This window comes from Rhodamnia argentea, chromosome 9, assembly GCF_020921035.1.
Source record: "Rhodamnia argentea isolate NSW1041297 chromosome 9, ASM2092103v1, whole genome shotgun sequence".
Classification (NCBI taxonomy): domain Eukaryota; kingdom Viridiplantae; phylum Streptophyta; class Magnoliopsida; order Myrtales; family Myrtaceae; genus Rhodamnia; species Rhodamnia argentea.
In genome coordinates, this window is record NC_063158.1 from 3018589 (window position 1) to 3045796 (window position 27208).

At 39.6% G+C, this 27208-nt stretch overlaps 2 protein-coding genes across 4 annotated transcripts; one reads left to right on the top strand and one right to left on the bottom strand.

Moving 5' to 3' along the window:
* Nucleotides 1–516: 516 nt before the first annotated feature.
* LOC115730974 (ribosomal RNA processing protein 36 homolog) lies at nt 517–16797 on the bottom strand. Of its 3 annotated transcripts, none has more exons than XM_048285601.1 (10): nt 16782–16797; nt 4149–4306; nt 3888–4018; nt 3738–3804; nt 3247–3299; nt 2006–2060; nt 1846–1920; nt 1631–1748; nt 966–1012; nt 517–858 (listed from the first exon to the last, which is right to left on the bottom strand). In XM_048285601.1, coding segments are annotated over exons 1-10 (816 nt in total). In that variant the 5' UTR covers nt 16783–16797; the 3' UTR covers nt 517–747. The 3 variants fall into 3 exon arrangements, with proteins under 3 accessions (XP_048141558.1, XP_048141559.1, XP_048141560.1); XM_048285602.1 differs by lacking the exon at nt 16782–16797 and adding an exon at nt 15105–15164 and having other exon boundaries at nt 4149–4301; XM_048285603.1 differs by lacking the exon at nt 16782–16797 and adding an exon at nt 15105–15152.
* Nucleotides 16798–17909: 1112 nt separating this feature from the next.
* Nucleotides 17910–19484, top strand: LOC115737022 (BAG family molecular chaperone regulator 1-like). Its single transcript, XM_030668965.2, has 4 exons — nt 17910–18336; nt 18431–18687; nt 18771–18917; nt 19084–19484. Exons 1-4 carry the CDS (start codon nt 18108–18110, stop codon nt 19282–19284), a joined length of 834 nt encoding a protein of 277 aa, XP_030524825.2. The 5' UTR covers nt 17910–18107; the 3' UTR covers nt 19285–19484.
* The last annotated feature ends 7724 nt before the right edge of the window (nt 19485–27208 follow it).

Below are 27208 nucleotides of genomic sequence, written 5' to 3' on the forward strand. Positions count from 1 at the left end.
GCCGCTTGGCACGCGATGGTTCAACAATTTTTTCGTGTTTGATTCTCAAGAATAGCAACACGCCATGCAATGTGAACGTTATACCATAAGCTTAGGGATGATGGCCATTCGAAATGAGGGCTTGAAAGTTGTGAGTTCGAGTCTCGAAATAATTGTATGAATGATACTAAAAGAACTGAAATATGCCCTCAAAACCATGTTAAAAAGAATCAAATGTGAGAATTCGCCCTCGTTGGTTGTTTAGAGGATCCTCAGCATACCACGGCACTTGAGATCCCACCATGATACACCATTTCTCAAATAATCAACTCGCTATACTAATAAAGCTAACGTGTCACTTTCTCAAATGATCAAATTACTCATCTAACATGAACGGCTAGCCGTCCTTTTTTCCCTTCTTGGCTGGAAAATAAACGGTCTAGTTAGAGACTACGCACACACCTGGGACCCCTTCGTGCGCATGGAGGATTTTGGTTTCTTCTTGTTGACGTTTGCTGTTCTGGGAGACTGCTTACATCACATTTCAATCAGTACATGGGTAAACCTTCTGTATCAACGAAATATTTATTAACATATCCTCTACAATATCTCATGCTGCAGTTTTTAAATGATGCTCCCAGCACAAAATGCTCGGAACGGGGTAAGAGGAAAAAGAAAAGAGAAAAAATGATGTTCCAGACAACTCTTGGGCCAGCAACCACTTGTAACTAAACAATCACATAAAGTATGCAGATGAACTTGCGAATGCTAGCTTTCTTGTGGGGGGTTGCCGGATCTGCGGTAAGGCACGTATCTGTGCTCTTTTGCAGCATTTTTCCTTCTCTTTTTCTCGATAAAGGCCTCCACCTTTCCAGATGCCTGATCATATCAGGAAAAAATGTCATTAGCCGCAGAGTCGATGTACCACTTATCGCCTTCTCAAAGCACGAAGGATATCCTTCGAGGATGGGGACAAAAGATAATACCTTGAGACTATTATACTTCTCAACAAGTCTTCTTGTACGAATCTCCGCTGCAAGAATCAGACAATAAATTCAGAATCCTGATATATGTTCAGATCTAGACTAACCACATTCATAGCAAGATCCAAAGACAGACACGACAATCTAGTTTTAAAAGCATGTATAGCATGAGAATGACCGCATACAAGAAGAAAAACAAGATGATGTGCCTTCTAAGGACGATGATGCTGCATATTTTAGAGTACTATTTCTATATGCAACTGTCCCATGTGTCCGTCTCCATTGTGAACCTAAACTACTAGCCTCCATCACTCCCACATATCTATGGACCCATTGTGCCACCTTCAGACACCATTGTGCATCTTCCTCCAATGCAGTCATCGATGAAGTAGTTCTCAACACTGTCATGTGCCCCAAAGCATCACCATGGGAATTTTGACCAACATTAATATGCGCTCTGATTAAACTTTTCAAGGACATGAAGGGGACAGTAAATCTGCAAGAGCATTTCCCAAAGAAGCAGCTTTGTATACTCATTTTAAGGTGTGTTGAACTTGAACGTCAACAATAATATCATGCCTTCACCATTTCCAGACACAAAATTCCCTATCATAATAGGGCAGAAAAAGCGCATGTGACACAGACCATGAGAGAGCCTGAAGACATACATTTCTTAAGGTAAAATGGTCTTTTTCCTTGCTTTGTAGCTTCTCTCTCTTTCTTTTTGTGCTCAGCAAGAATTGCAGCCTCTGTTTGCTTTCCTGTCTCTGACTTCAATTGCTTGTCCTGTTGGCTCAGCATGTGACGGGAAAAGAATGAACAGGATGCACCAGAAAATGATATTACTGCAACATTATATTATCGTGTTTAACAAAGGACTCACAATCCAGGCAATTCGACTTTTTAAATCATCGATGACACTTGGGTCATTTGATTTCTTTAACTGCTTCTGTAATTCCTGCATGTCCAGAAGACCAGTTTATCAGATGAAATAAAGACATTGCACAACTGACAGTTCATCTCAAATGCCTGCTGAATTCTACCTTTCTTTCTGCAGGAATCTCATTCTCATAAAGGAAACCATATCTCTTCTTGAACCTGTAACACACAAATGCTTGTGAAGATATTATATAGCATTACTCTTTTAGAATTAGGCGCATAACCACAACGAAGTAAACAGTAAAGGCGAGGGAAAAAAAAACGATTAAGACACAAGAATTATCCCGGTTCACCCTTGAACTAAGGCTACATACAACAGAGGATTCCATTATAATTAGCACCTTCCACTTCTCTATTACGACTCTCAATTACAAGAAAAAGAGATTATATATAACAATAACTATTCATAGGAAGTATAAACCTCACCTCAGCATACTCAAAGCAAAATAAGCATTGAGGAAAATAGTAAGAGAGTCAAAATTAATGAATGTGTGACATATGAATATGATCATAAGAACATTGGGACAGAGTCCAGTCTCTATTTCAAGCTCTACATGCCAAACGCACTTGAGTTGCAGCTGAGAATCATTCGAATTTTTCTTGTTCTTAAGTCTTTTACAGAAACTAAAATAAGAAATAAAGCAATCCTGCTATATCTTTGTAAACAAATTCCATTTCTTGTTAATTATGAGAAAAGTTATTGGTATTTTCTCACTAAGGATCACAAATGTGACGTCTTTGAACTCTGGAAATCCACTACATGATTCAGCCCCAGGAGAAAGTCTAAGCAAATGTATCAGAAGCCACCAAGCAAACTTGTTCAGAATACATCTATAGCAATAATTGGTTTCACAAATATATGCTGCCCTGTAAAAGTCCTTTTCAGACCCAAGATTGGTCTAATAACAATATATTAAACCATCTACGGGTTCAATCAACGTTGCAATTAGGCACTCAATAATTCTGCATTTATGTTTAATTAGATTCTACATAACCTAAGACCCAATGAAAAACAGTCGTAAGGGATGGTGCAAAATAGCAACTGAACATATGAAATGTTGAATATTGAATGTCAAGAAACAGCGTTATGATACACACCAACTGGGTGGTCAAAAGTGGCAAATAAGCAAATAATTATATAGTGTTCTTGCTTATTGAAACTAAAACCTTCTCTGGCAAACCATGTGCATTGATGTCGATGAATGTATTACTCTGTTACGATGACCTAACTAACAGTAAGATGCCTTTCTACAAAATCCATGGATAAGCAAAGTAAAATCCCAGAATTCAAGGAAAAAGTTTCATGTAACACATCAAAAGAGGAAAGGAGGTAATGCAGCCTTACCCCTCCACATTCAATGTACCACATAGAGATTCAAAACGAGGATCCCGTGCAACCTGGAAATAACATAATTTAACCTGGTCAAATAGCATGAACAACTGCATAAACAAACATACACGAGGACAAACTATACATCAGCATTGCAAGAAAGACTATAAACTTAAAGCTATGAAAGCTCAAAATGTTCCATCTACCCTTCCATGTAATGCAATTAACTATCTAGGTGATAAATGTTCATTTAGAAGACCAAAAAGGTAAGTTCACGAAGCAATGACAGAAAATGCATAAGGTTAATAAGAAGACAGTATAAAAACTAAAAGGAAAACATATAGGAGGAAAACTCAAGCCATCAAAAATTAGCAACTATATCAGGACTCATATCAAAGAGCTGCAGGAGCTAATACATCAATAAAATCCATAAGTATCTCAACGAATGAGTAGTAAGGACATAGCTTGCTGCAATATGCAATGATGCCAACAGAACAAAAGCTGACCTTCTTAGGAGCCTGAATGACCTCTCTAAACCTCCCAACAGGCTTCTTCCAACTAGCTTCCATTGGCCTTAAAAGGTAACTCGAGTAAACATCTGTAATACACTCGATGCGCATGCACACAATACAGAACATTCCAAATACTATAAATACCTATTTTTGTTAGCCCTCTTGGGCTTTTTCTCTTTATTGGGTTTTTTGAACACCGAATGAGAACCATCAGATCGAGCCTTCTGCAATTCTTCAAACGTCACATCTGCCAACTCGCGCTCTATCTCCTCTTCCTGATAAAATCGCAAGCAATTTATTTCCTAGCACCAGAAGATTAAATAAAAGGAAGATTGACCTACAATTAACAGTTACTTCATATATGTATCACCACACGTGCATAGGCAGTCATTTCAGCTTACTAACATCTTCTGAGGTAGACAATTCACTTTCTCCACCATCATCGAACTTTCTTTCGCTTGAAGTCGCCGCTCCATCATTAGGACTAGGCTTCCTCATTTCAGTCTTTTCACTAGTTTCTCCCCAATAATTAGAGCGACCGGCACTAACACAAGGCTTCTGCACTAGACAAAGAGTAAACAGATTAACCCATTGAATATTATGTCATGACAAATGAAGCTTTAATAATCTGAAGTTGATTAGCCAATAGCTCACAAATTTGACATTTTATCCTATGCCATCCAACCACTACAATAAGATCAGAAGTACAAGAGCAGAACAACATGATTTCGGAAAGGATCAGAAGATTAAATTCTGGACAAAACTACATATGGACTCGAAGCCTTAAGACAAGGTAATTTCTTCTGACCCTAAATATTTGGCCAACATAATCAGTAGATCATTGCATTTCAATATGCCATGTGTTTCCATAAGACTCCCACTTCCTAAACTTTCTTGCATAATAACAACTCCACAAATCGCAACAGCACACTGCTTCCGTTTCTGAAGTCACTAAGAGCAGATAATGCAGACAATTCATCATCGTTTCCCATAATACACTCAATTCTCAAATAAATTATTGTTCCATATGAGCAGGGAAAAAGCGACATTTAGAAGGCCAAAGAACTAAACAAACTTTTATCCACAACTCGAAACTAATGTTCCAAAAGCACAAGTTCACATCAGCGAGCTCAAACTCAACTCCGGACAAAACCACCTTAACACCGATGCAACAACCGATTCCCAAACTACACGATAAGAGCTCAAACAACTTCATCTAGAGGCTCCCGAAGGAAACGAAAACCCACATACGTCCAAAGCTGGACACCCCACGATTTGCTTTCACCACGAACTGGGAATGGTAGAAAGCAGTGACTTCCCCCCACAGACGTAGCCAATGCAAATGCTCCACCGGCTGATACTGCCAGCGAACACATTGCCAAAACAACAAGGAAAGACGGGATGAAGAAGCCCGGAGCAGGATCGAAGCAAAGATAGGGTTTTTGGAGCCGAGAGGGACTCACCGCGGAGTCGGCGGCATCGGGGTTGGAGGCCGACGGGGCGAGGCGTTTCCTGCTCATGATTTCGCCGAGCTGGGAGGAGAGAATCGAACGCAAAGAACAGGTGGGGACTGATTAGGGTTCTGTTCTTCAAAAATTGCAGCAGATTTTCTAATTCCGCTCTGTTCACACCGGAAGCGAAAATTGAGACAGCCAGAGAGAGAGAGAGAGAGAGAGAGAGAGAGAGCTCTCAACCAAAAAAAAAAAAGAGAAAAAGAATTGATGGGCCGATCGTGGCCGTCAGATGAGGTGGTGAAGTGAAATTCAATTGGGGCCGTGCGATTTGTTCGTTATCAGCAGGAAGAGGCAAGCTCCACCTGGGCCACGTGGGTGGATCATTTGTCTGAGTGGGGGTACTGGTGGTGGCCCATCTCCGTGGGACCCACCCTTCCCGCTTATGGCGACTTCCACGTATAGCCTCCCTTGGTGGACTATTCGTATATACGAGGTAGAGAGTCCCATCCGTCGTCCGGCTGGGATTTAGGCACGGTCGATGTATTTTGACTCGATCATCGGCGTAAAAAAAGAAAACAGAAAATCTTAACAGTCCTAAATATTTTTATGGAATGTCGAGTCCAAGTCACGTCTGTATTGGAACATGCAATTACAATGTCGAACGGCCATCACAAATCAGACTCTCTCTCTCTACCACACCAATTTTCTTGTACAAGGAGACGTTCGAATCTCGCACCAAGGGAGGAGGCAGACCTCACCTAGGCTAGGGCGAGCCTCGTCGGCCTTACCCTCGTTCAAGTGATGTCCGGCGAGGCCACCCTTGCTCGGGCGACCGGCCTCGCCAAATCTAGCGAGAGGGACATTGCCGGCGCTCCCCCTCGGCCCGATGAGACCTATGACTAAAGATGGCAACCTCACCTAGGCGAGGCCAGCCCTCACCAACCATGTTTTGTGGCCAATGGTTAACCAACCACCGGCAATAAAAACAGGAAAAGAGAAAAAGGGGAAGGAAAAAACTTTTTCAAAAAATTATTATTAAAAAAAATCCAAGTCAGCATCGATCGTCCTATGTGGAGCCGCCGACGTCCATATCATCTATTTCTTGTCAAAATTGGTCGGATGGACTGAATTGGCACTAATGAAAAAAAAGTTTAGTGCTAAATCGATTCAATTGAAAGGTTTAGGACCGAATTAGTACCAATATGATAGATTTAACATTTTTTTGATATTTTTCCCAATGTTATGGTATTTTCCATCTTAATAGATAAAAGTCCAATTATGGTCCATTTTGAGCACCCGTTCGTATAATAGGGTTGGCCTTCGGTCCGGCCGGAATCGGCTAGGTAGTACCCTGAAGTGGTAGCCCCTTGCCCATACCCCGCAAGGAAGGTGCTGGTCCATACCCAATATGTCAATGCCCAAGCCAATGGTCAACTCTTGGAAACACCCCATGTTTTAGAGAGTCCAAATGGAACCTCTCCAAGGGACCCCATGGCCGTTGGATGCAAATGGCTTCGATAGCAAATACAATCAAAGTTCAAACGAGCATCGCTTGCGGATATGAACAATAATCGAGTAAACGAATATTCTGATGGAGTTGGGACAGTTCTTGGTTCTTGCTATATGTCAGGGAAGCTCGGATCCGAGCTCATGGAACAGGACTAGCAAAGCCACTATAGTTTCAAAATCGGTTATCCGCGAAAATCCAAAAGCCAATGATCCAAGTAAGTGAGATCAACTCATATTAGCGAAGACAACAAAGGTGAGCTAATTGATTCTTCGGCCCGTAAGGATGTAATCCTCCAGGACTAGGTGAAGCCCAAAGAATAAAAATGCTCCGAGCATGCTTGATCAATGCTTTGAAAAATTGAATATTCGCTTCTTGAATATGTCCACCAAGCGATAATCAATAACAAGAACCTTAACATATAACTACGGATACAAGTATATGGTATTTCGGAAGGGGAATTAGCAAGTCATTAAAGCAATTCCTTTAATATATTCAAATAGCACAACTAGAAAAAAACTAGTGTAAACTCATCGATAGTAACATAAGACTCATTAGATTGATTTAAAAGTACTGCACAATTTGTTCTACCACGTATCCGAACTATGAACATCATCACCAATAACACTTGCCAGGACGGAAAAATGAAAGGAACCTTTTCATTCACAATTGGGAACATCTCAAACAAGATAGCATCCATATGACAAAACACCGAAGATAAGTGCCCCCTTTCGCTTTCTAGTACTTAACTATTGCCTTTCGTGGCAAAATGCTTTGTAAGTTTCGGTGCTTTACCTATGTGTAGTCAGTAAGAAACCATTACAACTACAAATTCATGGACAATGAATTTGTCTAGGCAACGCTCTCTCGCTCTACCAAGTATATCTTTTTCTTTCTTTACCTATGAAATGTGATCTTGCAAGCTAGAAAAAATAGAGTGAAGTTTCCAATAAAACATCAAACAAGGGGAAGACGAAAAGAAATGGGCCACCTTCAATCATACTAAAGGCCTTCCTTCTTCTTCAGCTTCTCCATTGTCAACAAGTTTGCTCTCTCCTCGGAGTGGAGATTTCTCATGCTTAGAACCACCATTAGCCATTATACCCGATGCCGGAGCAATCCTTGAAGGCGTCAAAGGGCATTAATAATTTTTATCTTTTCAAGAGTAGTTGAGTAATCTTTAGATTTCCAAGTCCTATTAAATTGTGTCGCGCCTTTCCTAAGAGTCAAGTTGTAGTTCCTAGGCTTTAATTGTATTTTCTATTTTCCAAGTGTCTTTCAATATTTCCTAAGAGCCACATTTACTCAAGCTTGGAGGGTTGTTCCATGCTCGTTTATATAAGGGCATTTCGATGAATGAGAAAGACAGACTTGTTGATTGATAAATTTATTTGAGCCTTTGGCTTGTTAACAAGAAGGAGTTCTTGTTTCTACTCTTATCCTTTGGGTGGATTCCCATCGGTGGCGAGTATTCTATCCCTTATTTCCTCACTTGTGTTACCTCCTACTTCTCTACGCTTTCTCCCGGCGTCAAGTTGGTATCAGAGCATTAGGTTCAATGGCTGGTCGTCTTCGACGTGGACCAAACGTTGATTCCCCGATGGCTCGACAGAGAGACCTACGAGACGTGGAGGTGGATGATTTAAGGAGACAAGTACAGCAATTGTGGAGCGTTTGCAACGCTTCGAACATCTCGAGACGTGATGATCTGGCCACGATTCGATGGTATTCCTCCGACGAAGAAGATGTCAATCCTTTGCTAACGCTCAGTGATGTTCTAGTGAGGAGAGGCTTCGAGTATCAAAATCCTATGGATTTCATCGAGATTCATATGTGAAGATTGATATTCCTGAATTTGAAGGGAAGCTTCAACAAGAATTCATAGATTGGCTAAAGTCGATAGGATTTTCGACTATCAAGACATACTGAATGATCGAAAGGTAAAGCTCGTCTCCATTAAGCTTAAAAGCACGCGTCTATTTGGTGGGAGCATTTGAAGAAGCAAAGATCTCGTGACGGAAAAGTTGTATCGTCACATGGGAGAAGATGCGAAAGAATTGAAGAAGAAGTTCCGCCGATGAACTATCGAATACTTTCCTCCAATTCCACAATTTGAAGCAAAAGGAGTTGTCCGTGGAGGAATATAGCGGAATTCGATCGTCTTATGATGTAACGTTTCCGAGGCGGAGGAGCAACGTTGTTCGGTACTTGGCGGACTTCGATATGAAATCGTAATGTTGTCCAACTTCAGCCTTATTGGACTTATAATGATGTTTGTCAACTTTTCTTAAGGTTGAACAACTTAAAGAGGCTCGTAGTTTGCGATATCGAAACAAAGAAAACTATTCCAAGGGAGAGTTCTTTCTTCCTAAATCAAAGCTATCGCTGCGAAACCCGTGTCGAAGAATAGTGGAGCATCGAGTTCCAATCGCTCCAATTCTGTCAAATGTTTCAAATGCCAAGGGTTTGGACATATTGCTTCTGATTGTCCAAATCGTAAGATTGTCTCTCTAGTGGAGGAAGAACTTGAAGAACACAATCATGAAGACTCCCCTAGTTTCGATGAAGAACCAAAGGAGGGAGATGGGGTCATCTACAGCGACCAAGGAGAGTCTCTAATCCTTCGTCGAATCTTGAATGCTATTCCCGACGAAAACGGTACGGCTTGAACAATATTTTTCACACTCGATGTACCTCTCATGGAAAGGTGTGCGATGTTATTATCGATGGAGGAAGCTGTGAAAATGTTGTGGCAACAACGATGGTGGACAAATTACGCCTTAAAACAGAGAAGCACCCACAACCATACAAGCTCTCTTGGCTTCGCAAGGGAAACGAGGTACGAGTCGATAAACGTTGTCTCGTTGATTTCTCCATTGGAAAGAAATATTTTGATGAAGTGTGGTGTGATGTTATTCCCATGGATGCTTGCCATTTGCTTCTCGGGAGGCCTTGGCAATTCGATAAAAAAATAAAGCATGATGGGTACAAAAATACTTATGCTTTCGAGAAAGATGGAGTCAAGATCATCTTGGGTCCTTCCAAAATGGTGGGTATTCCTAAACCATCTATTAGGGAAGGAAATAACTTGCTCTCTAAATCTGAAGTCGATAAAGCTTTGGAGGATTCGATGGAGACATATGCTCTTGTGGTGTTAGAGGAGAATGAAGAACATTACGATGTTCCTATTTAGGTAACACGTGTACTCCGTGAATTTTCGGATGTTGTTCCAAGAAATTCCACCGGTCTTCCACCCATTAGAGATATCCAGATTGTATTGATTTCATTTGGAGCTGTTATTCCTAACAAGAGCTTATCGAATGAGTCCAAAGGAGCATGAAGAGCTACGACGGGGCTTAGTCTAGTGCCATAGTTGTGTACGACGCTCGCTTTAGTGCCAAAACTTTCAAATCGATCACTTTAGTGCTAAGTTTTTGTAACTTCGATCACTTAAGTGCTAACTTCTTTTTAAAACGATCACTTTAGGTCAAATTCACCGAGCCACGTCATCTCAAATATTAATAAAAAAATAACACGTGTCGAATTTTCGACAAGCCATGTCAGCTTTGGCACTAAAGTGATTGTTTTTAAAAGAAGTTGGCACTTAAGTGATCGAAGTTACAAACTTAGCACTAAAGTGATCGATTTGAAAGTTTTGCACTAAAGTGAGCGCCGTACACAACTTATGGCACTTGTGGTGTACTTAAGCCCTACAACAAGAAGTCGATGAGCTTATGGCTAAAGGTATGGTGAGAGAAAGTATGAGTCCTTGTGCTGTCCCCGCTCTTCTTGTACCGAAGAAGGATGGTTCTTGGCGTATGTGTATTGATAGTAGAGCGATAAACAAAATTACTATCAAGTACCGTTTCCTATTCCTGGCTCGATGATCTTCTCGATCAACTCTATGGTGCTACCATTTTCTCCAAAATTGATCTTGGAGTGGATATCATCAAACCGATGAGAGCTGGAGATGAATGGAAACCGCTTTCAAAACCAAAGATGGCCTCTATGAATGGATAGTTATGCCTTTTGGCCTCTCTAATGCTCCTAGTACTTTTATGCGCCTCATGAATCATATTTTCAAATCATTTATTGGCCTTTGTTGTTGTTTACTTATGACATTCTTGTCTATAGTTCGACACAACAACAACACTTGGCATGTTCGACAAGTTTTTCGGTTGCGAGAACAAAAATTGTATGCGAACTTGAAGAAGTGTCATTTCTTTATTGATAGCCTTATCTTCTTGGGCTATGTCGTTTTAAGAAGGCATCAAGATGGATCCCAAAGGTGGAGGTGATCTTGATTAGTGCCATCATCGATTCATGATGTCGAGTTTCATGGCTTGGCTTTTTTACCGTCGATTCATCAAGCATTTAGACCATCATTGCTCCTATTATAGAACGCTTGAAAGGAGGAAATTTCAAGTGGACTAAAGAGGCACAAGATAGCTTCGAACTCCTTAAAAGAAGGTAACCAGGCTCCTATTTTTGCACTTCCATTTTACTAAAGTCTTTGAAGTTGACTTGACGCCTCTAATGTCGAATTGGCGGTTCTTAGCCAAGAAGGAAAACTACTTGCGTTCTTTAGTGAAAAACTGAATAATTGTAAGAATTACTCTACTTACGATAAGGAATTTTATGCTATTGTTCGGCTTTGATCATTGGCAACATTATTTGTTGTTCAAAGAGTTTGTTCTTTATTCGGACCATGAAGCCTTGAGGTATGTAAATATCAACATAAACTCAACACTCGACATGCCAAGTGGGTTGAGTTTCTTCAAGCTTTTACTTTCCTCATCAAACATAAAGTGAGTTCTTAATCGCTTTGGATACTTTAAGCCGTCGACATTCATTGCTTTCCACTATGAAGTGAACGTTATAGGCTTGACGTAATCAAGGAGCTTTATCAAGATGATCCGTTTCGGAAGATTTGGGAAGATTGTTCCAAAGGTCCAATTCAGCAATTCTTTCTACAAGATGGATTTCTTTTCAAGAATAATTGTATATGCATACCTAGAAGTTCTTTGAGAGAAGCCATTATCAAAGAAGCTCATGGAGGAGGCTTAGGTCATTTCAAGAGACAAGACGTATCTCTTGTCAAAGAAAAATTTTATTGGCCTCGAATGGAGAAAGACGTCATGCGCATTGGATCTTGTCAACTTGTCATATTGCCAAAGTCATGCTCAAAACACTGGTTTGTACACTCCATTGCCTACCAATGGCTCCTTGGGAAGATGTAGTCTTGATTTTGTGGTTGGCTTACCTCGAACGCAAAGGGTAAAGATTCAATCATGGTGGTCGTTGATCGATTCTCCAAAATGGCGCATTTCGTGCCATGTGGCAAGACATTGATGCATTCATGTGGCGAATCTCTATTTCCAAGAGATTGTAAAACTTCATGGCATTCCAAAGACAATGACTTCGATCGGGATTCCACATTCGTTCATTTTTGGCATACACTTTGGAAAAGCTGACAACTCTTCAATTTAGTTCTTCTCATCATCCTCAAACCGATGGGCAAGCTGTTATCAAGTTTGGGAAATTTATTGAGGAGCTTAATTGGAAGTAATCTACGACAATGGGATCTCATTTTGGCTCAAGCTAAATTTGCTTACAACCGTTCTTCTAGCCAAACAACTGGAACGAGTCCTTTTGAAATTGTGTATGGGAAAAATCCTATTAGTCCATTGGACTTAGCTCCACTTCCATCACTCATCATTTTAGCGAGATGCTAAGCACATGCTGATTATTTAAAAGGGCTGTTCGAGAAAGAATTATGAAGCACAATGCCAGTATCAGAAAGGGCGAACAAGATCGACGGCATGCGGCTTTCAAAGAAAAGATTTGGTTTGGCTTCATCTTCAAGGAACGATTTCTTGAGGTCGTCATGGAAAATTAAAGCCTAGAGCTGATGGACCTTTCAAAGTTCTGCAAGGATCGGTGACAACGCATACAGGATCGATCTCCTAGTGAGTATGTATTTGCAACATTCAATGTTGCCATCTTTCTCCTTACCATGAAGAAGACAATGGGATCGTGGAAGTTTTCACGCAGCAGCGTCATGTCGAGCAATCCTTGAGGCGTCGAAGGGCATTAATAATTTTTATTTTTTCAAGAGTAGTTAAGTAATATTTAGATTTCCAAGTCCTATTAAATTGTGTGCGCCTTTCCTAAGAGTCAAGTTGTAGTTCCTAGGCTTTAATTGTATTTTCTATTTTCCAAGTTCTTTCAATATTTCCTAAGAGCCTCATTTACTCGCTTGAGGTTGTTCCATGCTCGCTTATATAAGGGCATTTCGATGAATGAGAAAGACAGACTTGTTGATTGATAAATTTATTTGAGCCTTTGGCTTGTTAACAAGAAGGAGTTCTTGTTTCTACTCTTATCCTTTGGGTGGATTCCCACTGGTGGCGAATATTCTATCCCTTATTTCCTCACTTGTGTTACCTCCTACTTCTCTACGCTTTCTCCCGGCGTCAATACCCCTGGGAGGTGGTTTGTTTTTTGGCAACATCTTCAATATGATCCCCATGACTATGAGCAAAAGCCCCGTCATGTGTTGCTCCGATGAGTGGCGGACACCGACACGTGTGGGACACGCCAAAATACCGCCGGAAGGAGTGTCCATATACGGATTTGGATCGCTTAACATTGAGATTTCCATGACATGCTTATCATTACTCAAATCAAACCGTACAAATGAAAATAAATGGCCAAGAATGAGTCACGTTATTTGTTGAGGAGGAGGGAAAAAAATTGGGTGGAAATTTTGGATCACAACCCTCTCTTAAATCAAACCGTCCATTTTCATTTGGACGGCCTAATTTGAGTAATGGTAAGCATGTCACGAAAACTTCAATATTAAGCAATTTGGATCCGTCCATCTACATAGATCACAATACGGGAGCCGCCATTTGGCGAATTAGGGCATGTTTAGTACAATGATTGGACTAGGCCCAACATGAATTTTCATGCAAGTTAATGGCCAATTTATGTGCATACAAACACCCCTTTTTCATTAAAATTTGATAAGTAATTTAATGCGCATGCATTTTAGTAGAAAATCCATTTTACTATCTCTTTTTGTATCCAAGTTACACCTCTAATTTTCTGTTACTCAAGCTTGACTTCGCTCTTTTTTTGTCATATCTCTAACTCTCTTATCTCTCGACTTTTGCTCGCTTGGGAGTCGAACGCCGCACCTGTGATACTGGTGTCCCAACCACCCAATCCCTTTACCAGCAAGGCTACATGTCTATTGGCCAACTCAAGTTCAGCACAACTCTTTTCGAGGCACTCATCTTGCGAGTCAAGGCATCATTGTATTTCCAAATTCCTCTTTTGGGAAGAATCTATGGAAAATAGCATGGAATGACGTCGTTTCTCGGAAACTCCTGGAGGTCATCGTCCACCGACTGTGGTAGCCGTCTTCTAGCAATGATAACGAGTTACAACAACCCGACAAAGAGTAACCAGATTGACCCATTGAATATTATGTCATGACAAATGAAGCTTTAATAATATGAAGTTGAATAGCCAATACCTCACGAATTTGACATTTTATCCTATGCCATCCAACCACTACAATAAGATCAGAAGTACAAGAGCAAAACAACACGATTTTGAAAAGGATCGGAAGGATGCACTTAAATTCTGGACAAAACTACATATGGACTCGAAGCCTTAAGACAAGGTAATTTTCTCTGACCCTAAATATTTGGCCAACATAATCGCTAGATCATTGCATTTCAATATGCCATAAGTGTTTCCATAACTACTAGCCTCATTATCATATGATGTCGGCTTGATGGTTTTTCGAAATGATGAAATGAAGTGGAGAATATGACCGCGGTATAAGAAAAAGACAAGCATGTTATCGACCCACGACTTTTCAATGGAAAATGAACGATCAACTTAAACAAAGGCACAAATGCCTTCATACGAGTCGATTTTTACGAAGTTCATGGTGCGTAAAAACCAGCCTCTTTTTCGGTGGAAAGATACGTTGAAGCATAGTCTTTGTGCTTTAACATATCGTTAATTGTTTTACTAAGAAAAAGAAATTACTCCTAGCACAATAAACATGGTTTTTTCTGGATGACAAATTCCCCAAAGCCCCAGAAAACCGGATATGCAGTACGCACAACTAAAATCGCCTCGTTCCGACTTATTGATTGCTCGTTGCATCTTCTTCATGAACAAGAATCGGGAATACCAATGTTGACGCAAATCCAATGCAACTAATTCTAAAGTCCCCGAGACAGGGCAATACAAACAAAGGGGAGAAAGTCCCTTGCACTAACTTGAGAGATATCCACTCATCTTCACATGAATCCGAAACTATTCATTAGCTTACGACGTTGCAGACGAGTCTCGAGGAAAAGCTAAACGAACACCAACCTGGAACTTTGAGCTTTGGCGCAACGAAGATGAAGACGACGGGGGGGGGAGAGAGAGAGAGAGATTCCCGTGCATCAGAAATCAGAGTACAGAAGCCGCCATCCGGCTAATTAGGGCTTGTTTAGTACAATGATTGGGCCGGGCCCGACATGAATTTGGACCCAACCCATTGGGTCGGGCCCAACATGATTTTTCATACGAGTCATGGTTTTGCATTAAAATTTGATAAGTAATTCAATGCACATGCATTTTAGTAGAAAATCCATTTTATTATCTCTTTTTATATCCAAGTCACACCTCTAATTTTCTACTGCTCAAACTTGACTTCGCTCTTTGAAAAAAAAAAATTTCAATTTTCACGCGACTCTAAAATAAACACAAAAGGAACTTAAAATTCAGCTCAAGTTTTTTTTTTTTATTATTTGTCATATCTCTCACTCTCTTCTCTCTGACTTTTGCTTTGCACGGGAGTTGAACGCCGCACCTAAGATGCTGGCGTCCCAACCACCCAATCCCTTTACCAAGAAGGCTACATGCCTATTGGCCAACTCAAGTTCAATACAACTCTTTTTAGGCACTCATCCCATGAGTCAAGGCATCATTGTATTTCCAAATGGCTCTTTTGGGAAGAATCTATGGAAAATGGCATGGAATGATGTCGTTTACTATCAACTCCTGGAGGTCATCGTCCACCGGTTGTGGTAGCCGTCTTCTAGCAATGATGACGAGTTACGATAGCCCGACAAAAAGTGACCAAATTGACCCATTGAATATTATGTCATGACAAATGAAGCTTTAATAATCTGAAGTTGATTAGCCAATACCTCACGAATTTGACATTTTATCCTATGCCATCCAACCACTACAATAAGATCAGAAGTACAAGAGCCGAACAACACGATTTCAAAAAGGATCAGAAGGATGTACTTAAATTATGGACAAAACTACAATGGACTCGAAGCCTTAAGACAAGGTAATTTTCTCTGACCCTAAATATTTGGCCAACATAATCACTAGATCATTGCATTTCAATATGCCATATGTGTTTGCATAACTACTAGCCTCATTACCATATGATGTCGGCTTGATGGTTTACTGAAATGATGAAACGAAGCGAAGAATATGACCGTATAAGAAAAAGACAAGCATATTATCGACCCACGACTTTTTAATGGAAAATGAACGATCAACTCAAACAAAGGCACAAGTGCCTTCATACGAGTCTATTTTTATGAAGTTCATGGTGCGTAAAAACCGGTCTCTTTTTCGGTGGAAAGATACGTTGAAGTATAATCTTTGTGCTTTAACATGTCGTTAATTATTTTACTAAGAAAAAGAAATTACTCCTAACACAATCGACATGGTTTTTTCTGGATGACAAATTCTCCAAAGCCCCTAAAAACCGGATATGCGGTATGCACAGCTGAAATCGCCTCGTTCGACTTGTTGATTTCTCGTTGCATCCTCTTCATGAACAAGAATCGGGAATACCAATGTCGATGCAAATCCAATGCAACCAATTCTAAAGTCCCCGAGACATGGCAATACAAACAATGGGGAGAAAGTCCCCCGCACTAACTTGAGAGATATCTACTCATCTTCACACGAATCTAGAAACTACTCATTAGCTTACGACGTCGCAAACGAGTCCGAGGAAAAGCTAAACAAAACATCAACTTGGAACTTTGAGCTTCGGCGCAACGAAGATGAAGACGACGGGGACGGGAGAGAGAGAGAGAGAGAGAGAGAGAGAGAGAGATTCCTGTGCATCAGAAATTAGAGTACAGAAGCCGCCATTTGGCTAATTAGGGCTTGTTTAGTACAATGATTGGGCCGGGCCCGACATGAATTTTCATACAAGTCAATGGTTTTGCATTAAAATTTGATAAGTAATTCAATGCGTATGCATTTTAGTAGAAAATCCATTTTATTATCTCTTTTTGTATCCAAGTCACACCTCTAGTTTTTTGTTACTCAAACTTGACTTCGCTCTTCGAAAAAAAAAAAAAGAATTCAATTTTCACGCAACTCTAAAATAAACACAAAAGGAACTTAAAATTCAACTCAAGTTTTTTTTTTTTTTATTATTTGTCATATCTCTAACTCTCTTCTCTCTGACTTTTGCTTTGCCTAGGAGTTGAACACCGCACCTATGATGCTGGCGTCCCAACCACCTAATCCCTTTACCAGCAAGGCTACATGCTTATTGGCCAACCAAGTTCAATACAACTCTTTTTCAAGCACTCATCCCATGAGTCAAGGCATCATTATATTTCCAAATGGCTCTTTTGGGAAGAATCTATGGAAAATGGCATGGAATGACGTCGTCTACTACCAACTCCTGGAGGTCATCGTCCACCGGCTATGATAGCCATCTTCTAGCAATGATGACGAGTTACGACAGCCGCAGCTCATAGCAATGGTGGATTCCATCAGCCACATACGAAGACTTTTCCAATCTTAGCATTTTTCGCAAATGGATTAGTTTCAGCCCGATCAAGTTCAAGTTGCACCGGAACACTTGGAACAAATAGCATGTGTGTACGCCCTGTAGTATTTTGAATAATTTATTCAAGAGTGTATGATATCGATATGTGAGAATATTCATCATATCCAACCAAAAATTGTGGACAACCATCTAAATGCACAGGCTTATCGTCACATGTCTATTCTATTATCGAGAAATAGTGAAAGATTAACGGACAAGTGGACGAGAGTTTGCTTAGTCATTATCGTTCATCTCCCGATGATCCTTACGCATATAATAATACTATGATTACATTTCGACTTTCGCTTTCAAGCTATGCCCTTTTACTTTCCTGCGATTGGACTCTGCAAATTCTCACGCCACGTTCTTCTCAACCAGCTCCTGACAACTGGGATTCCTTCATTCCCTCGAGATCTCATCATTACCCAAAGTTTCTTTCTTCTCCTATATAATCATCCTTTCACCAAGCTGTTTTCAAGAACATTCGCCATCTTAACGTGGAGCACACGGCAAGAATGTGCTTGCGGGTCGAGAGAAGAAGCAGCTCAGTCCATGGCAGCCATGACAATCCAGCTCAGGAAGGTCGTGATCAGTTGGAGGTCAGGCCAGGAGGCATGTTGGTGCAGATGAGGGTGAGTTCTGGGACTGAACACCAGAATCTAGCTCAGGTCACCAACATCAGAGTCAAAGTCAAACGTGGCCCTGCATGTCATGAGGTTCTCATCAGCCCTCAAGCCAGCTTTGGTAAGTGAAATTTCCCCACTCTGGAATCCTTCGTTTGGATTAAAAATCTGGGTTTCTTGAACTAAGTGTTCTTTTCCATTTTTGGTGATTATAGGGGAACTGAAGAAGAAGTTGGCAGAGCCGACTGGGTTGCATCATGAGGACCAGAAATTGATATACAAGAAGAGAGAGAGAGGCTCAAAGCAATATCTAGACGTAGCAGGAGTGACAGATGGATCAAAAATTGTTCTCGTCGAGGACGTTTTAGGCCGCGAAAGACGTTGCCTCGAGATGCTGAAGAAGGTGCAGAGAGAGAAGGCTTCAAAGACATTGGAAGGAAGCAGCTCGGAGCTCGACAAAATGAGCGAGAAGGTAATATTCAGTTCGAAGGATTTTCCTTGTTAGAAGATATAGAGACTGATCATCTGGCTCTTTTTCTTGGTGAGATTTTACAGGTATTGGCTCTGAAAAAGGTGGCTTCCGAAGGTGGGAAAGTCGAAAGTATGGATGTCGAGAAGCTTATCGATGCCTTGATGAAACTGTACATAAAATTAGATTCACTTGTAGTTCAGGGAGATCTGAATTTACAGAAAAGATTGCAGGTACATCTCTTAAGTTCCTTTCATATGATGGCCATTTGCCTTTTTCGGTAATGGAATCTGCTGCGCATCCGAAGCTCTCTAGTCATCGCCCAATTTTGAACGCCAAAGTATATGTCGATTCATCGAGGGACTAATTTTCTGCTCATTTGCTCTTCCACCATTGAAGGTGAGGAAAACTCAGGAGCACATAGAGATGCTAGATGCGCTGAAACTGAAGAGTCCGCTCGGACAATCCACGAAACCGACAAAAACGAAGCAGGCCGAGAAGAAGCAGGTGAAGTTTAAAGGCCTCATGCCGGGGACGCATCAAGCACCGAGGAATTCGGATCCGGTGGTCGTAACCACCAAGTGGGAGACTTTCGAATGATGCGAAGATTCAGAAGATCTTATCTCCGCAGCCCGTGAAGTTCATGACTTTATCTGAGGCCTAGTACAGTGGTTCACCAATAATGCAAATGCATCTTCATCTTTCATCAGTTTCATCAAGCAGTTCATCTTCATTTGTTTATGTACCTGAAGTCGACACAGATCGAAAACTTCGAATTCAATTAGTTCTCTTTAACTCGAGATGATCATTGGCTTCGAAAGGAATTTCTTGGACAAAACCTGAATGGAACAGTTACCTTCCTCCTGGTCTGGTTTCTCTGTACTTGATCAGGGGCAGGTATGAGGGGCCTAAAGAGCTGACCTAAATGGAATAATTCTTTAGAATCCCGTAAGTTAGTCAGTCACAACTATAATGGGACAACCAAGTGCTGCTTCAATCAGTAGGAATAATTAATTGATATTCAATCTTTTGCCATCTGTAGTGGGCACCAAATGAGAAAAGACAGGCTTGTTGGATTTAAGGATAATGTTTCCGTGGCTGTTGTGAGGTTACAACCTATGTAGCACCGACACTCCTCCTAAGTGAGAGTGTCGTGTCCGACACCGACACCCGTCCGACACCTCCCGACACCCGTTTCGGTCGCGTTGACTGCGTATCGGCATTTCGACACTTGGTCAATGGGGTCGACACTCTGCCGACACCCGAGTCCGGCGTGTCGGACATGTGAAGTTCATTAAAAAAGAGAAAAAACTTAATAACGACAGTTTGGACTTTGAAACCCTAGATATTGTAGAACTGCGAGCCCCGTCGTCGTGTTTCCCTTTCCTTCTCTTTGAGTTGTGGGACCGACCCATCTTCTAAAAATTTAGCCTTAACTACTCGACAATGTTAACTTTCGGATCTTCTATGAAAGATAAAACCTTCTAATCTCGTTTGGTATCCTTTTATGGTGCCATGCTTTTAAGTTTTCCAGAATATGATATCTTTCTATTTTTTACAATTCTTGAGTTTGTCGAATTGTTGACGTAAGTGAAAGCTCGCCATCTACGATTCGAATCAGTGCATATAATACCTATTTCGGCTTTATTTATTTTTTTATATTTAAAAAAATATTTAATATAACGTGTCCCCGACGTGTCGGATTTTTCTATTTTTGAGAAATGACGTATCGGCGTGTCGTGTCGTGTCGCGTGTCGGTGTCAGTGTCGGTATCGGTGCTACTTAGGTTACAACAGAAAAAGACTAGTCGACTTTTCGGAGGGACGCAGGTGATTATAGTGATCTCAGATCACCGGAGACACCTTTATGGGAAAAGCTACTAGAATTAGGCGATGAGTTGATAAAAGAAAACTCGAAATTGATCCGAGCTGCCACCAAACGATTGCTGGACCGTTCGATGTGCAAAGCTATCTTGAGCACGGGTACAAATTCAATCCGGAGTACGAATTTGAAAGGACCTCGACGACGGCATATCTCGATTGTCCATGTGATGTAACTGAAAGAAACCTGCAGATTCTGACTACTGCTTCCAACTAAAATGAATGGAGAACTTGTTTTTGTAAAAAGACGAGCGCCGCGGGGGGGAGGGTGGGAGGGGGGGGGAGGATTCTTTGCTGGCCGTTGTCTATCTCTCTGACTCTGAGGCCTTTTGGGCTGGGCCAAGCACTGTTTTTGCTCTATTGGGCCGGATCCGAGTTGAACTTGGACTCTTGCTCGCCGACGTCGGCGATTGTCGATGGTAGTTGGACATAATCGGGCCGGGCACCGGTTGGGCTGACGGAAGAGTTACCGGTATAAGTAGGCCATGTTCGACATGGAACCAAAACAATCTGTCCACATCGGCCCAAGCTATAAAAGATGTTTTTTTTTTTTTTTTCGTTAAAAAAACCAAGAAAATGCACAGATAGAGCCAAAACAGTGCTTGGTTTGCGCTGGGCCGGAATATGGAGCAACTTCCACTTGCCAGCCCAAAAGGGGTTTAAAAAACATAGAAGTAGATGTTTAGGGCCTGTTTGACAAGGATTTCGATTCTCTTATCTTCTTTCTTGAAATAGAAAAAAGATGAGAAACCCGTTTAGTAACGTAAATGATCCTCGATTCTTAGATTCCGTTTCAGGGAACAGATTTGTAGCAAAAACAAGAATGAAAAAAAAATTGATTCTTTATTTCAAAATCACTTTTGAGAAACAAAGGAAGAATTACAAAAAAAGTCATCAACCCGTTGTAATTGTGTCTGTTCAATCCATTAGGTATGCTAGTGTTGATGCGGTAACGCGGGCGCTAATGAGGCAAATTTTTACTAATATTTTGTTATTTTGTTATTTTATCTTGTGCCAATTCAATCAATTTGGCCATCTAGTGCTAACATGGCATAGCTAACACTGATGTGGTAAATTTTTAATAATATCTTAATATTTTTATGAATTTTTTATCTTTTTTTCTTATTTTTATTTGGGCTGGTAGCCCCGCTGGCCATCGCCCAAGGAAAAATTTATTAAAAAAATTAAAAATACTAAATATTAAATCATTATTAAAAATTCGATACATCGGCATCGGCCAATCAAATGGATTGAATTAGCACAATTGCAAAGGGTTAACGACTTAATTAACAAAAATAAAAAGTTTAGGATTGAATTGACACAATTGTAATAGCTTTAGAACTTTTTTGATAATTTTCTAGAGAAAAATGACCAAAATTCAAGTGCAAATTGTCCATTGAGCTTATGTTCTTTCTTAAGGATCTTGAATCTATCTTCATGCTCCACGAAAATAAATAAAATATGGATTGTGCATGATTTGTATTCATGGTATTAGTGATGATATATAGGTTGACTTTATAGTGACAAAACGTAATTATTTGACATAAATGAAAAAATTAGGAAGAGAAATTATTCTCGAGAACAAAAACTTTACGCAATTGCCAAACGCATTTCTATTTCGGGAATAGAAGTTTTGTGCAGTTATCAAACGCGTTCTAATTCTATAAAACGCGTACAAGAAATGAAATCAAAAAATTCAAATTTGATTAGAATTGATTTTTTGGATCAGAATTGTTGCCAAACGCGCCCTTAATATATCAATAAAACAAACAACAGCAAAGAAGAAGTCGCCATATTAATTTTGCTAGCATAACAATTTTCGGGTAACTATGAAAATAACAGTATGTTATGAATCACAAATTCATAAAACAATGGATTCCACAATAATTTTTCATCAATTATTATTTATTTTTGGAGGCTCGAAACAAAGGTTTATCATAACAGTCACCTAAAGACTATTATATAATCAATTCCCTTTGAATAATCTATCTATGTAGATCTCGATCCTCAACCCCCCCTCTTGACTAATTTTTCTCTCCAGTTCGTCATGGTTACTTCGGTCTCGATTCGGATTCCAATCATACGGTATTATGAGTTCTTATGATTTAAACTTCTAGAACGATTCCCTTTTTCCTCCTTAAGGCGTCGCCGCCCAATTTTTTTTTCTTTCGAAGCGACTCCCTTGAGGACGAGAGAGCTTTCTCTCTCTCTCTCTCTCTCTCTCTCTCTCTCTCTCTCTCTCTCTCTCTCTCTCTCTCTAAACTTCTTCATTGATTACATGGACATCCTCCATGAGTTGCTCCGGTCTCGATTCGGATTCCAATCATACGGTATTATGAGTTCTTATGATTCAAACTTCTAGAACGACTCCCTTTTTCCTCCTTAAGGTCCCGCCATCCAATTTTTTTTCTTCCGAAACGACTCCCCTGAGGAAGAGAGTGTTGACACCTAAATTTTGATTTTTAGAAAATCATTCATATAAGCATAAAATGAGAATTATTCATAATTCTCACAAAAAATAAATTTTCGTATGTTGCATATTTAATTTTCGTCGGTCAAGTGTACGTCATGTCGGGTAGGGCCGTAGATGAGTCAATTGAGCATGATTCCAATAGATGACCGAATTAAAATCGACTCGAAAGTCACCGGAGAGGGTGCAGAATTTTTACTATAATTTTGGACTCAAAACAGCCCGTTTGAGCTCTTAAAATCGCAAAAAGGCCTTAATTAATTACCCATTTTATTAGTTAAGGTCCAAGCGAGTCCGGAATCACAAAACGAGCCCACAAAACATTGAAAAGCAGCCCATTTCACCCTCGTCATTCATTTGGCCGAAAATTGTAAGAGCCTAAGTCCAAAGATCAGAATTTTCGATCTAACAATCGATATCTAATTGGAGCTTTTGATCTAACGGTTTAAATAAACCCTACAACTCAAAGCCCTAGTTTTCTCTATAAATACATCTCTATGCCTAGGGTTAAAGGGGGTTCTACAATTCAGGAATTAGAGAGAGAGATACGCGAGAGAAGTCTAAGCAACTAGAGGGTGTCTACGGAAGGGATTTCAATTGGTTCCTTTCGGTAGATTTTTGTCCACTCCGGTACATGTGCTTCTTTGGGTGGCTTCAACATACTTTGGCTTTTGATCAATCCTTGCGCCAGCCATTGATGCACCAAAATCCAAGCAGCCGCTGCACTAAAGGACAAATCGCTGCAATAGTGATCAAATTGTTCTACGGAATCGATTGAGTTGCTGCACTGCTAGTAGGTTCGAGGTCTATTTTTGCTGCGAAACAAGGCCAAAAGCAAAAAGGGACTGTTTTAAGGTGAAATTCCAGCTTAGACACGTGCAAAATTTTGAGAGCAAAACAAGGTAACTTCGCTACACTTTTTTGGGTTGAATCGACGTTGATAAACATGCTATTTTACTGCTGTATCTCTGCTGTTTCTGCACTGTTCACATGTTTTTTTTTAATCCAAATCAAGCTGTTTTCATGTTATTCGTGCTACTAACACATGCAGAATTTTTCGCGAGCTTAAAGGTGAGACTTTGGACTATTCTTGTCGCTGTTTTGCATGAATTAGTTGCTGTTTGTTTTCTGTTCTTCGGCATGAACACTGAAAATTTTTACGGGAAATTCAAGGAGCAAGTTTTACATATCAAAACCTTGATTTTGACACAAATTTCGAAAAAATTGACATTAATTGGACTCACTAGACATGTTTTCAGAATAAAAAGTTCTAAATCTAAATTAGGAAATTTTGTTTCCTAGTAGGCAACATCTATGTTAAGTTGGATAAGCTTGTCCGTCGCCGTTCGGATACGACCCTCCAACTTAGTAAAGATGGGAATTTAGTTAATCCGATCTATCGCCGTTTAGATCCAATTTGCTATCTTCAAAAAGCCGAATTTAGATTTATGAATATCCTTTTTTGAAAAAATGCAAGAGGATGGGGTTTGATTCGTTTCGACTTATCTGGATTGCTATCTTGAATTATTTGATTGGATTGATATTCTGCAATTGATTGAGATCTTGTTTCATTTAAATTTCCCGATAAACTTAAAAAAAAGAATCCTAAAAATTAGTGAGATATGGTTTCTTATAAATCATGTCTGATTAAATCTTTAGGAAGATAAGGTTTCCTAAAAACTTTATCTCATTAAGTTTATCTTGAAAATTTAGGTAAAAAGAATCAAATCAGAATAATTTTAATCTGGTCGAAAATTCAAAGAAAAGGAACGAAAATCAGTTCATTGTCATCTTGCGTGATTTCATGGATATCTCATCTTATTTACGAAAAAATTACAAAAAAATCTCTCATTGCATATCTACATGTTTTTTTTTTTACATATCTCACGTTCCATGCATATCTATTCTGCATTATTTCATTTATCTAGCCAAATTCACTTCATATATTTTCGAGTATCATATATTGCATTCCATATTTTCGAAATATCACTTGCATATCTTTAAGTTGTGTTTCCAAAAATAAAAATCTGCTCGTTTGAGATATTGTTTTATCTTTTGATCGCATCATATTTTCGTATACCATTTAGTCCTTCATCCATATTTTCGGACATTAGCATATATCATCCATGCATTCATACTTTTGTATATCCCATTGGTTGTCTTCCATGTTCTAAAAATAACATTTTGCACATCTACGTATCATATAACTTCGCATATCATGTGTTGCATGCTCACATTTTTTTATATTTACCATGTCATTCGCATGTCATGTAGAACCACGTCGGGATTCATTCATTTAGGCTAGCCACTTTAATCCGCATGCTGAAGTCATATATTTTAGAATTTGCATACCATCTACATCAAGCATATAGTTCTTGCATGTCACATGGTCGTCGCATATTTAGTTTACTTTAATTGCGTAATTGATTGCTATTCATGCACATCCATGTCACGAAGTAGTTAAAGTGGATTGCCTTATGTTTCGTATCACATTTTATGCATGTCATTATGCATACCATAATTAATTAGTTAATATATTTGCACATAGGGTAACTGGACTCCTAAAGTTGCATGTTTTGCATGTCATCCTGTCATTTATATGGTTTCACATTATTTCATTCGTGCATGTATCCATTCTAAAAAATGAGAACTCCAAAAATAACTTCACCCTTCGAACTTTAAAGCAAACTCAATCAAGTTGTCAAATCTAGGATTTTCATGGATTTAAGGTACCGAAAGGGCATTAGCTTTAATTAGGTAATGTAACCAAGTCCCCGAATCCTCAGTCTCTGGTTCGTAGGAATAAAAACGGTTCTCCCGCTATTTTTATTTAGGTTTCTAATCAACCTACCCAAAATGATTAGTGGCGACTCCGAATCCTGAATCATTCTAATTAACCAAAGTTGCGAATTGGTAGGGCTTGGGAGAGTCCGTATTAGGTTAGTCATCAAAATTAACCTGATAATCCATTAGCCTAAAAATCTGATTTTTAGGTCGCCACAGAGAGCGGGCTCTCTCTCTCTCTCTCTCTCTTCTAGCCTTCTTCATTGATTACATGGACGATGCAGTCGGCATCGTCCGGTCAAATGGATTGAATTAGCACAATTGCAAAGGGTTAACGACTTAATTAACAAAAATAAAAAGTTTAGGACTGAATTGACACAATTGTAATAGCTTTAGAACTTTTTTGATAATTTTCTAGAGAAATATGACCAAAATTCAAGTGCAAATTGTCCATTGAGCTTATGTTCTTTCTTAAGGATCTTGAATCTATCTTCATGCTCCACGAAAATAAATAAAATATGGATTGTGCATGATTTGTATTCATTGTATTAGTAATGATATATAGGTTGACTCTATAGTGACAAAACGTAATTATTTGACATAAATGAAAAAATTAGGAAGAGAAATTATTCTCGAGAACAAAAACTTTACGCAATTGCCAAACGCATTTCTATTTCGGGAATAGAAGTTTTGTGCAGTTATCAAACGTGTTCTAATTCTATAAAACTCGTACAAGAAATGAAATCAAAAAATTCAAATTTGATCAGAATTGATTTTTTGGGTCAGAATGTTGCCAAACGCACCCTTAATATATCAATAAAACAAACAACAACAAAGAAGAATTTGCCATATTAATTTTGCTAGCATAACAATTTTCGGGTAACTATGAAAATAACAGTATGTTATGAATCACAAATTCTTAAAACAATGGATTCCACAATAATTTTTCATCAATTATTATTTATTTTTGGAGGCTCGAAACAAAGGTTTATCATAACAGTCACATAAAAACTATTATATAATCAATTCCCTTTTGAATAATCTATCTATGTAGATCTCGATCCTCAACCCCCCCCTCTTGACTAATTTTTCTCTCCAATTCGTCATGGTTACTTCGGTCTCGATTCAGATTTTAATCATACAGTATTATGAGTTCTTATGATTTAAACATCTAGAACGACTCCCTTTTTCCTCCTTAAGGCGTCGCCGCCCAATTTTTTTTTCTTTCGAAGCGACTCCCTTGAGGACGAGAGAGCCCTCTCTCTCTCTCTCTCTCTCTCTCTCTCTCTCTCTCTCTCTCTCTCTATAAACTTCTTCATTGATTACATGGACATCCTCCATGAGTTGCTCCGGTCTCGATTCGGATTCCAATCATACGGTATTATGAGTT

Excerpts from the sequence above, each read along its gene's own strand:
- LOC115730974 (XM_048285601.1), bottom strand. Across the intron at positions 3,300-3,737 it reads TCATTCAGGCTCCTAAGAAG|GTTGCACGGGATCCTCGTTT; the intron begins GTCAGCTTTTGT and ends TGTTATTTCCAG. Across the intron at positions 2,061-3,246 it reads GGTACATTGAATGTGGAGGG|GTTCAAGAAGAGATATGGTT; the intron begins GTAAGGCTGCAT and ends TGTGTGTTACAG.
- LOC115737022 (XM_030668965.2), top strand. The coding sequence starts at position 18,108 with ATGTGCTTGCGGGTCGAGAGAAGAAGCAGCTCAGTCCATGGCAGCCAT. Across the intron at positions 18,337-18,430 it reads CAGCCCTCAAGCCAGCTTTG|GGGAACTGAAGAAGAAGTTG; the intron begins GTAAGTGAAATT and ends TGGTGATTATAG. Across the intron at positions 18,918-19,083 it reads ATTTACAGAAAAGATTGCAG|GTGAGGAAAACTCAGGAGCA; the intron begins GTACATCTCTTA and ends CCACCATTGAAG.